The sequence below is a fragment of the Danio rerio genome, chromosome 20, assembly GCF_052040795.2.
Source record: "Danio rerio strain M-AB ecotype USA chromosome 20, GRCz13ab, whole genome shotgun sequence".
Taxonomy (NCBI): Eukaryota; Metazoa; Chordata; class Actinopteri; order Cypriniformes; family Danionidae; genus Danio; species Danio rerio.
Window position 1 is genome coordinate 38,900,115 of NC_141040.1, and position 14,411 is coordinate 38,914,525.

General features: G+C 35.4%; 2 protein-coding genes across 2 annotated transcripts in view; one reads left to right on the top strand and one right to left on the bottom strand.

The window, feature by feature from the left end:
- Nucleotides 1-12,909, top strand: mcm3 (minichromosome maintenance complex component 3). Its single transcript, NM_212567.3, is given in 17 exon segments — nucleotides 1-108; nucleotides 273-385; nucleotides 1,620-1,828; nucleotides 1,919-2,049; nucleotides 2,434-2,672; nucleotides 3,477-3,585; nucleotides 5,007-5,160; nucleotides 6,421-6,552; nucleotides 6,632-6,840; nucleotides 7,447-7,621; nucleotides 7,869-7,995; nucleotides 8,212-8,362; nucleotides 8,460-8,600; nucleotides 9,412-9,524; nucleotides 10,875-10,945; nucleotides 11,951-12,026; nucleotides 12,189-12,909. Coding segments are annotated over 17 exon segments (2,424 nt in total). The 5' UTR covers nucleotides 1-33; the 3' UTR covers nucleotides 12,388-12,909.
- The window catches only part of stmn4 (stathmin-like 4), a 27,815-nt gene continuing 16,211 nt past the window's right edge, over nucleotides 2,808-14,411 (bottom strand). Inside the window, 1 exon segment of the mRNA NM_213401.2 lies at nucleotides 2,808-3,141. The gene's annotated coding sequence lies outside the window, so the exon portion shown is untranslated.

Consider the following 14,411-nt stretch of genomic DNA (forward strand, 5'->3'; position numbering starts at 1 on the left):
TTTCTCCATACTTTTAAAAGATCTGTAGCAAAAATGGCTGCTGAAGTTGTGGACGATCAGGAAATGAGGGAGGCTCAGAGGGATTACTTGGATTTTCTTGACGACGACGTAAGCATAAATACGTCATTACATGTTTATTAGAGGTTGAATTGTTGTAGTAAAGGTGCCTTATAGGAACAAAGGCCCACACCCACGTAACATTTTTCGTAGAACTTTTAAAGCATATTTTGCCTGTTTACAACTTTATTCTTGCGTTTTTACTCTTTTTCCAGCAAGACCAGGGCATCTACCAGAGCAAAGTACGGCAGATGATCAGCGAAAACAAATCCAGGCTCATTGTGAACCTCAACGACCTGCGACGACGAAATGAAAAGCGAGCAGCAAAGTATGTCTAGTTTGTTCCCCTTCACTACTACACCATGTGCACATGTATGATCAGGTCATGCTATTATAATTTGCAAGTATATTTCCACGCGTAATGACATAATAACTACACGCATTTTATATTGTACCGAAATTGAAAGGATAGTTCACCCATAAAATGAACATGTACTGATGTACTCTCCCTCAAGGGGTTCCAAACGGTTTTTGGTTTACTTTTTCTGGCAAACAAAAGGAGATATTTAGAAAAATGTTTGAAACCTATGATCCTTTACTCGTAGGAAAACAATAAATACCATGTAAGTCAATTACATGTTTTCACAATTTTATAAATAACTTGATTTATGTTCAACAGAAGAAAAGAAACTTAAACAGGTTTGAGACAATAAAGGGTGAGTAAATGGTGATGAAAATTTCAGTTTTCGGTGAGCTATCCCTTAGTTAGTTGATCTCACAATTAAATTGTCACCATTATGTTGTTTTAGATGCAAAAGATGAGATACTGAGATACTGGTTTGAAAGTATATTAACATAAAACTTGTCATAAAGATAGTAAATAAAACAGTCCACATGAATTAAGCCGTTTAATTCAAGTATTCTAAAAACACAATTGGTTTTTTTTTTTAAGGAACAAATTTGAACACATAAATATCTTACCATAAACAGAAGCAACCTTGCTTGATTAACACTGGAAAGCGTTGGTTCTTGTGGAAGCCACAATGTGTCATGTGACATGTACGAATGAACCCTACTGGTCCTTATACATCAAGCATGCTTGAGCGTCTGTGACCAAATCTCAACAGGACAGAAATCAAATCAAAGTCCAAATTTAAACCAGTTGGAGACAAAGTATTCAATATGTAAATGTAAAACGCGTCCCTCTGCAATAGAAGTCTATCTATATCCCCGGCCCTTCTCGGAACCTTCACTTGTTCAATGCCAGCATATCGTAAAATCGAATAGTTATGTTTCAGTACATTAAAATGAACAGAACTAGGACTTCATTGATAATTTAATGGTAAATTCTGTGTTCAGAAATTCGTGGTTTAGCTTACATCGGTGAAACAACACATTGTTTTTCCTGATTATTATTATTTTGTTTACTGGCTTGTTGGTTGATTGGTGTGGTTTTTGTGTTCTTGGTGTGAGGTGTAAAGCTTGACTATTTGTTATTTAAGACTTTAACATTATTAAGTGTGACCGTGTTTTCATTGACACAAGCATTCTCTTTCCCTCAGGTTGTTGAATAACGCTTTTGAAGAGCTCCTGGCATTCCAGCGAGCCCTGAAAGATCTGGTGGCTTCAATAGATGCCACTTACGCCAAGCAATGTGAGGAGTTCTTCATTGGTTTGGAGGGCAGCTTTGGGAGCAAACATGTCTCCCCTCGAACCCTGACCTCTCGCCTGCTGGGCAGCATGGTGTGTTTGGAGGGCATCGTCACTAAATGTATGTCCAGCAATATTTATAGGACTTTTATTGATGTGGTATGTTGGATGCTATGGATGGTAAACTGATTCTTTCTTATTGAAACAACAGGCTCTTTGGTGCGTCCCAAAGTAGTACGCAGTGTGCACTACTGTCCAGCCACTAAAAAGACCATGGAGCGCAAATACACCGATCTGACTTCTCTGGATGCCTTCCCTTCAAGTGCTATTTACCCCACCAAGGTATAGAATTTGTCACAGTTGATCACATTGATTAGTGAAATCATGCAAACATATTTAGGACTAAGGCCATTTATAGGCTGCTATATACCATTTCAATTTGTTTGGGTAAATAATATTACTATTATTAGAATGAGTTAATAATTAATGATAAATAGTTTTGTTTTACCACTGTTATTGAAGTAGTCTTTTAAATATCACTCTAATTTCACAGTATAAATGTAGAAACTATTTTATTAGTGCATTTCTAATATTTTTATCAGAATTTTTGGATTTTGCACCCTCTTAACAGCTGTTATGAGCTCCTGTTTGATTATCCCTGATAATGATGGTTCAACAATAGTTTAAAAGTATTGAAAGTCCTCTCTCTGCATTTGATCCATTCAGGATGAAGAGAACAATCCATTGGAGACAGAGTTTGGTCTGTCCGTCTATAAGGACCACCAAACCATCACTATACAGGAGATGCCGGAGAAGGCCCCTGCTGGTCAGCTGCCCCGCTCTGTGGACATCATCCTGGACAATGACCTGGTGGACGCCGTGAAGCCTGGAGACCGAACACAGGTGATCGGCACCTACCGCTGCCTGCCGGGCAAGAAGGGTGGCTTCACCTCGGGCACCTTCAGGTACAGCTGCTTCATAATGTCATCATCGTAAAACCTACAGGTGTAATGGTTTACTGAAGTCACGGTTCAGTACGTACCTCAGAATTGGGGTCACAGTTGGATACGGTTATGGTACAAAAGGAATAATAACAAATCCCCAGTGCTTGCTTTTCCTCTTTATTTTAAACAGGCTATGTCACAATCAGCTACCAAACTGAAAAGCTACCAGAAGTACAAAATAAATAGAAATATGAATTATTAAACTTTATAATTAAGAATTTTAAACTTTTAAAAGTTCAGCCCGACCATTTAATAACAACAAAAGCACAGTAAGTGTGCAGAGATTCAGTAAGCTTCAATCTCTGAAAATGCTAGCACTGACTGGAGGTCCGTTCATAACAGTGGGTGCAGCGGACAACAACTGTTCAATCTTGTGTGTGTGAAGAGACAGGACTTGGACGTAAGTGACCATTCACGTCTTCTGCAGCACCTAGCACACAAAAAGCACCAGGTTTGTTAGTCAGTGTGTCAAGATAAGTGTCAAAACCTTCAGAGCAGCGTTCATTAATGTTAGTTACACAGCAGTGAGCCTGTCAGATGAACTCGGAAGATGGGAAAAGCATCAAGACTGTCTGTTTACAAGTCCCAAGTTGACATGACAACGACAAAATGGCAGAACCACTTATGAGAGCTGCATCTTGCATTTTCAGGCATGAAGTTGTTGCACTGCTGTGGTCTTTTCTCTTGTTAAAACAGTGTTCTGGAATTCTTATTCGAAATGTATTGATATTCATAGTATAATTTGTCCCTTGTGTGTTTCTTCAGGACCATCATGATTGCCTGCCATGTCAAACAGATGAGCAAAGAAATTTCCCACTACTTCTCTGCGGATGATGTGGCCAAAATCAAGAGCTTCTGCAGGTCTCGCTCTAAGGTGAGCCGATGGAAATCAACATACAGTCTGGTTAAAATTATTGGCACCTTTGTTAAATATGAGTAACAAAAATTGAAATAAATTTGAAAAATAATTTATCTTTTTTCTTTAATTAAAAAAATCTTTTTATCTTTCTTAAAGATGAAAATATATACACTTCGGATATGTTTGACTCATAGGAATATTTTTGGGGTGCCTTTAAATTTGGCTACTGAATATTGGCAAAACCTACTTTTAATGAGACCCCCCTCCCATTTTAATTGATTAATTTCCATGAAAGTTTAGGTTTTTTAATTAAACAAAAAAATCAACAGAGCAGATTTATTACAAATATTCTTTGCTTAAATTTACCAAGTGTGCCAATAATTTCGAACATGACTACTATTTTTATAAGTTTCAGTTGAGTTTAACTGGTTAAATATAAACAGATATCTATATTAGAGTCGGGTCGATAGACAATGCCATCATCCATCACCGATGGCCGATAGACATCACAATCCTGAGACTACAATGCGTTCGCCGTCTCGCCCCTGTCGCAGCAGCAAACCACTCACGAACGGTCCTGTTTACATTAATACAGCTTAGTTTTAAAATGGCATTTTAGAACGAAACGATCCACGACCACACTGGCGTTTCATCTAGCATTTCTGAAAAGCCCTGCTTTCACACTATAACTCTAAAAACACACATCACGTGACCACATACACACAGGAACTCTGTCATGCTGCAGCGTAGACGCACGTCTGAGCTCCAGCAGTAAGCGGGTGCTTTGAGCAAAACCAGAGTTTTTATCAAGCATGTATCACTGGATTGCATCTCACTATAGTTATTAAAACGTGATATTTATTTAATCTTATCACTATCTAACGATACTTCGGTCTTTTGAGTCTATTAGGTAACTTGTCACAGCGTCAGTACACAGCTTCAATCTATCACTTTCATGCTTATACTTAGTAATTTTAACGAAAACCTGAGATACTGTTGATTGTTCACCTTTTTTACCAACCAAGTTTGTCAACGCCATTATAACAACACATCACTCTGCCTATTCATGCCAGAGGCCTGTGGAAAAAGTGATTGCGTGTGGTAATTTGTGTGTAACTTATCTATCTTTATTTATGATTTGCTTATGGGTAAAACAAAGACTATGCGGGTCAGGTAGTTGAAACGGTAGGCTACAAATTAGTTCGTTATGAGTTAATTAATTATTCATAAATAATTAATTCACTGCAGATGATGTCATCGTCCATCACGATGTTTCACTTTCGACATCGCCCAACCCTAATACAAATGCACACGCACTTGCAAACATTTTTGTGCATATATTCAGTGCATTACAGATTTGCACATGTAACAGTTTTGTGATCTTGTTTGTGTGTGTTTCTCTAATGTGAATGCTGTATTTGTCTGTTTTCCTGCAGAATGTGTTTGATCAGTTGGCTCGCTCTCTGGCCCCCAGTATTCACGGTCATGAGTACATAAAGAAGGCCATCCTGTGCATGCTTCTAGGAGGAGTGGAGAAGGTGCTGGAGAACGGTTCGCGTATTCGAGGAGACATTAACGTGCTTCTCATAGGTAATTGCCTGCGTTTTAATTGCACAAACAATGTTGCACAATATTGAGACACACTTAGGGTGAAATGACTGGTTGTGAACATGGTGATAGCTTTTTTGTAATTATAAGTTGTAAGTAGGGCCAAATTAAGTATCATTTATTTTGGAATTTTCTGTATTGGGTAAAGATTTAAAGATTTCGGTATATTAAACAACGTGACAAATATAAAGCTGTATAAACTAAGTTTGATGTTTGTAAGATTATAAAATGAACTAGTTCCCTGAATAACAACAGTAAATTTTGTTTTATTTTTATTACTAAAATATATATTTTTAATTTTAATATTATATTTAATAATATTGTTAAGACAATATCATAAGCAGTAGTGTTAAATTAAATTTTATTCCCTGATTTTTAATTGTTTTGTTCTGAATTATTACAATAGTGGAGTTAATGTATTGCATTAGAGTTTTGTCTCTTTGCTAACATCTGATTGTAGATATCCATTTTGATACCAGGCGAACCAGATAAACCAGCTTAGTAAAAGCAGTTCCGTACTGCTGTTATTCTTTGACCCACCAGATGGCGCCATTTATCAGTTTTCTGTATTATAAATATGACAACATGTCATAACGAACAGAGCTCATTCATTCACGACTTAGTCCCTTTATTAATTCTGGTCTCCACAGCGGAATGAAATGAATACAACTATTGGAATATTTCTTAATCTTCAGATATGGAGGGAATAAATATATACAAAAATGTATTAGTGGAAGATCATTATTGAGAGTAGTATACTCTAATAGTAGTTTAAAGGTGCCATGAAATTAAATTTAAGTTTTATAGATGTTAATTTGTCTGTTTAAATCTATAAGCGAGTGTGCTCCAAAACAGTGACAAAATTTGTGTTTAGAAGATATAAACTGATATAAACATACAATTGCAGTTTGTAACCTCCGCCTAAATGGATCAACACATTTTTATGTTACAACATCAGTATCTCATCTAATCTTGACCAATCAAAGGCTTTCTAGTATCTGACGTGCCTCATCCTCTTTAAAACCCTTGACATTTGCTTTTTGTTTGATGCATTTGAGCTCAACCATTTTCACTAGCAGAGCTGTGATGAAAACAATATTGATTGGCAGTTTTTTTTAGGGTGGGGGGAGCTACTCTATGTCCCACCCTCTATTCATTTTTCAGTTGAGATTATGTCAAACATTGAATAAAAAAATCCTTTAGATCAATTTAACGGAAATACTAAATATCTGTTCTTCTCAGGTGACCCATCAGTGGCCAAGTCTCAGTTGCTCCGGTACGTTCTTCACACTGCTCCTCGGGCCATTCCCACAACAGGCCGTGGTTCATCAGGTGTGGGTCTGACCGCAGCCGTCACCACTGACCAGGAGACAGGTACTGCCGCTCATACACTAACACACACAGCTTTGTGGACTCTGCGTCAGTGTTAAGGCTGCGTCTGTCTGTCTCCCAGGCGAGCGGCGTCTGGAAGCTGGGGCCATGGTTTTGGGGGATCGAGGCGTTGTCTGCATTGACGAGTTCGACAAAATGTCAGATATGGATCGCACTGCTATACATGAAGTCATGGAGCAGGGCCGAGTCACCATTGCTAAAGCTGGCATCCACGCTAGACTTAATGCCCGCTGCAGCGTCCTGGCAGCTGCCAACCCCGTCTACGGCAGAGTGAGTTCTGTGTTAATAAATTAATTATTAGGGCTGCACAATATATTGTTTCAGCATCGATATCGCAATGTGTGTGTCTGTAATAGTCACATCGCAGGATATTCAATGTTGAGTTGGGATTATAGTTGATCAGCACAACATATGTGACATTTGTGTAGTCTTTGCTTTATATAACCATACCAGAGTGAAGTTTGATTATTTGCTTGCGTTTTAAAAGCATTCCAATAGAGTTTAAAGAAATTGGGCACAAAAAATATATCTGTAACTTTAATGAAGAATAATTTTACTGAATTATTACAATGAAGACTATATAGAGGTATTTTACATACTAAATTAAACTGCTTAACAGAAAACGAACAAACATCTTCAGCGTCTGCACGGCATATCTAGACTACGCTTCTTTTCAAAAATGTGGGAAAAACTTACAGCGAGTGGTGGTTGTGTACTGGAACATGACAATTTAACATACATCTCGGGTGGTGGTTAGCGCAATGATCTGAATTATAGTTGTTTTAAATAGCAGTTCAACATTTCTAGTCTTTTCTGTACGTTGATGTTTCTGAATCTGTGTGTGTGTTTTGATGACGTGTCTGTGTTGGTCTGCAGTATGATCAGTATAAGACACCCATGGAGAACATCGGTCTGCAGGACTCTCTGCTGTCTCGTTTTGATCTGCTCTTCATCATGCTGGATCAGATGGACCCTGAGCAGGACCGCGAGATCTCGGACCACGTGCTGCGTATGCACCGCTACAGAGATCCACATGAGCAGGACGGGACAGGTATAAACTCACACACTACTGTTTGACTGAAGAGCAGTGTCTTCAGATACAGAAGTATAATTGATATAAGGTGGCTCAGTGGGTAGCACTTTCGCCTTGGAGATACACTATGCAGCGCTGTGAGTTTGAGACCACTGGTTTAAACAATGATTGATCATGGAAATTAGTACAAACTGACATCCCCACTAGGAATTAATCATGTTGCAGTTCGTGTTTATTGGACTCATCATGAGTTTGTGTGTTTCAGCTCTTGCTCTTGGTGGTACAATCGATGCTTTGGCCACGGAAGACCCTGATGCTACGCAGGAGGAGGAAGAGGAGCTCCAGGTTTACGAGAAACACAATCCACTCCTCCACGGCAGCAAAAAAAACAAGTATGTGAACACGTATTTCATTAGCTCGACCTTCTGTGTTTTCTGTCTCTAACGCAAATCACAATGGCTAATTCGGCTCTGACTGGTTCACTTACCAAATGAAATGAAGCTTTTTAGTAGGCTTAAAATGTTTTGTTTTTCTTTGATATAAAATGTTTTAATCTTTTGTTTCGCATACTTGAACGTCCATTATTAAAAACACTTTCTTTTTTTTAGGGATCGAGTAGTGAGCAAAGCCTTCATGAGGAAGTACATCCATGTCGCCAAAGCCATTTCTCCAGTTTTGACCCAAGATGCAGCCAATCACATCGCAGAGGAATATTCACGACTGCGCAACCAGGAGCAGCTGGGCTCTGACATCGCACGGGTAAATACAGGCGCTTTCACAAAGTGTTGCCGGTCATGTATTGGTAGATAAATTTTTGGTGGCTAACCTGATGAATCTGCTTTGTTTTGTTACTCAGACGTCACCGGTCACTGCCCGAACCCTGGAGACTTTGATCCGTCTGTCCACGGCTCACGCTAAAGCCCGCATGAGTAAAGCTGTGGAGCTGGTGGACACTGAAGTCGCCGTGGAGCTCGTGCAGTTCGCTTATTTCAAGAAGGTCTGTTTGCATATACTGTAGCCCATTAATCATAACAAGTCAGTTAAAGATGGACGGCATTCAGTGGTGTATATTAAGCATTTAGATCCACCAGGCCTCTGCGCAAACATTTTTTTGGGGGCATTTAAAAAAAATACACAATCAAAAATTGACAAACAGAAAATTTGTGGGTTTTTTACTTTAAATAATTATGTTTTGTACATATATTAAGGAAGGCATTTAGTAAGTCATTCTTGGTAATAGACTACTAATTTTAGAAAGGGAAAAATGACATAAAGCTGAATTACAGGATTTGCACTGTGTACATATGGCTGCATTTCCACCAAAGTGTCTTTTCTTAAGCTGAGCATTTGTTTTCTGTTGTTTTCATTGGTAGCACTGTTTTTTGAGTGCATAGAAGTGCAGCAAGCCACTGCATTTTACAGTCATCGTTGTGAGCAAAGCGCAGCGCCAATCAGTGCCACTTTTGAGCTAGCCAACCAATCACAATGGAGGAGGGCTGGGACAATACCACACAACTGTCAACAAATAAAGACTAAAGACTTTCAACTTGTTCACAAAAACTTGCATTTTTCTACAAACTTCCTACTGCAACTACTACAAACTAGGGCATATAGAGGAATATCTAGCGAACATTAATCTAAAACTATACTTTTATTAGTTTCATCCATAACACATTCAACAAAAACACCACTTCTTTCTGGCACCTTGCTTTGTTTATTTGTACATCCTCCCTTAGCGGCTGATTTTAATTCATTAAAACATTTCCTGTACATGATTTGTTGAAATTAATTGTTTTCCCACCCTTTAGGTTTTGGAGAAGGAACGTAAACGCTCTAGAAATGGACAGCAGGACGCTGCTTCAGAAGATGAGGAAGAAGAGGAAGATGAAGCTCAAGACACACCACGACCACCCAGAAAAAGGTCTGGTGTTATTCCAGAATAAAAAAATCTTTAATCTTTATCATTCTTTACTGGTGATGACAAAATGATTAGCCCTCATGTGAAATAGTAATTCTTTCAACTCATTTTTAAACACAATAGATTTAATGAATAATTTCTAATCGCTTAAATGTCTTTGTCATGATGACAGTACATGCTATTTTACTAATTATTTTGCAAGATATTAGTATTCTTAGATTGCAATTTAAAGGCTTACCTAGGTTAATTATATTAACCAGTTAAGTCATTTGACAACTGTGGTTGGTTCTGTAGCCAATCAAAAAAGTTCTTAGAAGGGCTAATAATATTGATCTGAGCAGTTTTTACATTTAAAAAAAATATTTGTTTATTTGTTTAGCCAAGCAAAAAAATATATGTATTTTGCAAAAGAAAGTAAAATAGGAAATACTGTGAAAATGTGCTCTGGTAAATATTTCTCTTTGGAAAATTTTGAAAAATAAATAACATTTCACAGGAGGGCTAATAAATTCCTCTTCCACTTTATGTTTTGAGATCAAAAGATACAAGTTCAAACAATTGAGGTGGGTAAGGTATGTTAATGTTTTTGAAAGAAGAGTCTTACTCTCACCAAAGCTACAATTATAAAACAAAAGAAGTGCAGTAAAGTCAGTCATATTGTCAAGAATTATTAGAATTAACACAAATATTTCTACTGTGATTTATTAATGTGATGAATTTTCAGCCTCATTACTGCCGTCGTCAGCATCATGTAATCCTAATTTGCTAATTTCTTTGCTCTAGAAAAAGATGTCTGCTTAATCAAGGGTTAAAAAACAGCATCAATTTGAAATAGATTATTTTGTAGTGCTGTTTTTGTTTTGAATGAGCTCAGATGTTTGACCTGCGCTGTTTCTGTTCATGTTAAAATTCTGACAAAAAGTTATAACAATTTTTTGTCACCTTAGCTTATTTTCATAAATTAAAATATTTTGAAAAATCACAAAAAATGAAAATTTTTTGAAAAATCGCAAAAAATGAAATTTTTTTGAAAAAGGTTTTAACTAAATATTTCAAGTTATACAAACTTTAGCTTAATATTTTAAGTCAGTTTGAGTGAAGTTTAGATGACTAGAAGATTTAATTTGATAAATAAATGAAGGCAACAAGATTTTTATTTTGTTTTTTACATTATTGAGATCATGAAGTGATGAATCATTCATAAAACTGTTAATACACAGTGCTGTATGACCTGTATGAAGTTCAGTGAATACAGGTCTTTGACCTTTGTCATATATGTAAGTGATGATTATTGATGTGTGTGAGAGCTCAGCTGAGATTTGACCACTGACCATGTTTTCCTTTGTCCTGTAGGCGCAGGGGATCTCAGGGAAGCGAGTCTTATGACCCCTATGACTTCAACACTGAGACTGATATTCCACAGAGTAAGGCAAACACACAAACATTTCCTCTACATTATTTTAAAGAAAATTATTTTGTCAGTTTCATAAATTTTGTCAGATTAATGACAAGAATCAAAACTTTACATTAAAATGTTTCTTTTATAGCACTTCAGCAGTGTCTGTAGATTCTAGGTACAACACTTATTTTTAAAAGTTCTTCCCCAGAATTGGTTTGTCTGTTCTGTGCCATAAATCTCACCAACACGTCTTCTGCATTTTGAAGGTCTCACTTGGAGATGTGCTCATACATCATTTGCCTGATTATAAACAACATTTTATTATTAAAAAAGAAATGCAAACATATATGTATATACTGGCTATTTGCCATATTTTCTGTATTATGGAGTGATAAAAAGAGTGACTGAAATGTCAACAAAACGAAACAAGAATTTGGAGCCTGACTTATCTAAAGCGTAGATAAAATGCAAATGCTGGAGATGCAAATTAGTTCACATTAAATAAAAAAAACAATAACTCCCTTTATATAGTTAACATGACAATTCAGAAAACTTGTAATACAAAAAGTTTACGGTTTTTAATATAATAATTGAACTGGGAAAGTAAAGTGATAACTATTAGTTCTTATCCTATTCACATGCAGTCTATTTAAAACACAATTTTTAACATTATACAGGAAATTGTATAATTGTATATAAGTAACTAACATTTATCATCTAAAATATTAAGTTACTTTGATAGTAATTAATTTATATATTAAGATATTGTAATTGTAATTAAGTAATCTTATTTTATAGTAAATAATTTACATAGTAGGATAATTTGATTGTAATTAAATAATCACATTTGATTGTAATTGTTAATTGTAATTTTGTAATATTAAATCATATTGTAAATATACAGCAAATCACTATTTGTTTAAAACCATTTATCTTAAACATTTAGAATATTGATTTGTATCTTAATTAAACTATTGTGTTTTACTATAAAATACATGCTCATTTTTTTGTGTGTGTGTGTTTTTCTCAGTTCAGTCTCCGGCTCCTGCGAGGCAGGGTGATGAAGAGCCTGATCAGAATGGCCACACAGAGTTGTCTGAGGACAGGTAAGCTTTCAGGATTTTCGGTTTTATTTATTGTTTTCATTTTCAGAGGATTGCTGAATTGGTTTAAACTCTTGTTTCTTAATAAGAAACTGCTGAGTGTTTGAGATGCTCTAATAAGAACATGATAAGTGTAATAAGAGTGTATGTGTGTGTTTGCTGTAGGTTTAAGGAGTTTAAAGCGGCTCTGCATAAGGTTTTCCGCTCTTCTCACGCTCAGTCGGTGGGTTTGATTGCTCTGATGGAGAGCATCAACAAGTCTTGCCCATCAGCGTTTAATGAAACAGACTTCCGGGCTGCTCTCGCGCGCATGCAGGACGACAACCAGGTCATGCTGGCTGATGACATCATCTTCCTGATTTAAACATCTTTTCTGGACAATATCAGTGATCCTCCTGTTCTTGCATTCATCTGTTTCAGAAGATCTGCAATATGTTTGCTTTGTTTATTACCATACTGTTGCAAGCATTTCTAAAACTAACTCTCTTCATCATTGACAGTAAATTGTTTGCTGTCTATTATTTTTCGCATGCTCATCTATGCGTATATTGGCATTCAATGAAAAAATAACTAGGTTGTATTTTTGCCAAGAAATGATAGTTTCTTTTTATTTCTAAACAGGCATGTTTCATGTTTCTCAACATACTCAAACCTGGCTTATGTTCTACAGAAATGAGCTTTCTGGTTGTATTTCTTCCTTTATTAAATGGTTGTTTTTTGTTTTATTAATGGCTTGTAAATACAGATGTTTTTAAATACAGATGTTCCAAACTAAGAAAAAATACAAATTCAGAAAAATGATAATGGTCAAGATTTGTTTTCTGTACTTATTCCAATATTTCTTGTCTAGTCTGTTGCCTTTGTCAATAAAATTGTCAAAAATGAAGAAGGGGTGAAGAGTATATATTTTTAACTACTTTCTTAGCAGCTTTATTATTCAACTGACATACAATTAAACATTTAATACTATAGTTTTACTTATTTTGCTGTTTTAAATTGAAAGTTGTACTTTTTGCCACTTATATTATTTTATTTTTAGATATCAAGTTTTCTGTTTTTATTTAAATTTCATACTTGCTTTCTACTATGAAGCCAAACAAAATGAAAATCATAAATGCTACACTGGTAACATTTGTATGTTTATATGATCTCAAGCAACGTAATTGACTTGATTTTTTGTGTTAATTTTAATTCATTTTATTTTTATATTTAATGGGCTGTGAATATTTCATCACACTTTAGAATAAGATTTCATTCTTAACATAGTGTAAATATGAACAATACCTGTATAGCATTTCTTAATCACGTTTTAACATTTACTAATGCTTTTTAACATTCAAGTTCATGCCAACATTAGTTAATGCACCGTAGGAACAACTATTTTCATTTATGAATGTAATGTAATGAATGTATCGTTTATTTTTTTATGTTAATAAATGCACTAGGTAACAACCTAATACAGGGGTCAGCAACCTGTTTTTTTGGAAAGAGTCATTTCTGATATTTTTGGCAAATGCACTTTTTTGGGGTATATATACACCCCAATGTATACTACTACTATAAATAATACAGGTTTTAATAAAACCACAACTCAAAAATAAATATGAAGCATCATGTGCATGTTGAGCAAAGGACAATTTATTTAAATTCTGGTAAATAATTTTTTTTTTTCTGAAAAGCAACATAATTTAAAATAAACATTTTACAAAAAATAAAATAAATAAACAGTTACTTCTTATAATACAAAATAAAGTATGCAGCAATAATTTTGGCTAGTTTTGAGGAACATATATTAATTTTGGCTAGTTTTGAGAAACAAAAATTATATTTTACTATTGAGAAAAATAAAGGGTAAATGACAAATTTCTATAGTAACCACACATACGCGTTTGCCCTTTATTGGTGTCGCAATTCAATTTTATCCACTGCACTACACGTGCATTGGTTGAAAGGTCCTTTCATTGTAAGCTAAATTTTTATTCATTTTGCTTTAAAAAATACAATGAAAAGGGAATTGTAAATGTATTTTCAATAGGAAACTGATTTCTAATGATGGCTATAATTTTTTTAAACTGTAAATAATTATTGAAGGGAGACAGCTGGAGAGCCATGTATTTTTGGTCAAAGACCCATGTGGTGCGTGAGCCATAGGTTCCCTATACCAATGACCTAATACCCTAATACCCTACTGTCAATTGTTACTGAATATTTTGATACCAATAAAACACAAAATAGCTAAAATTTCAATACATCATTTTACAATTTTTGCCATATTCATTTATTGATAATTTAATTTTATAACCTAAGCTAAACAAAAATGCAACTAGAATTTAACTTGGTGTATTTCATTTCAAGTAGGCTAACACATTTTTTCTGGATTTATTTTTA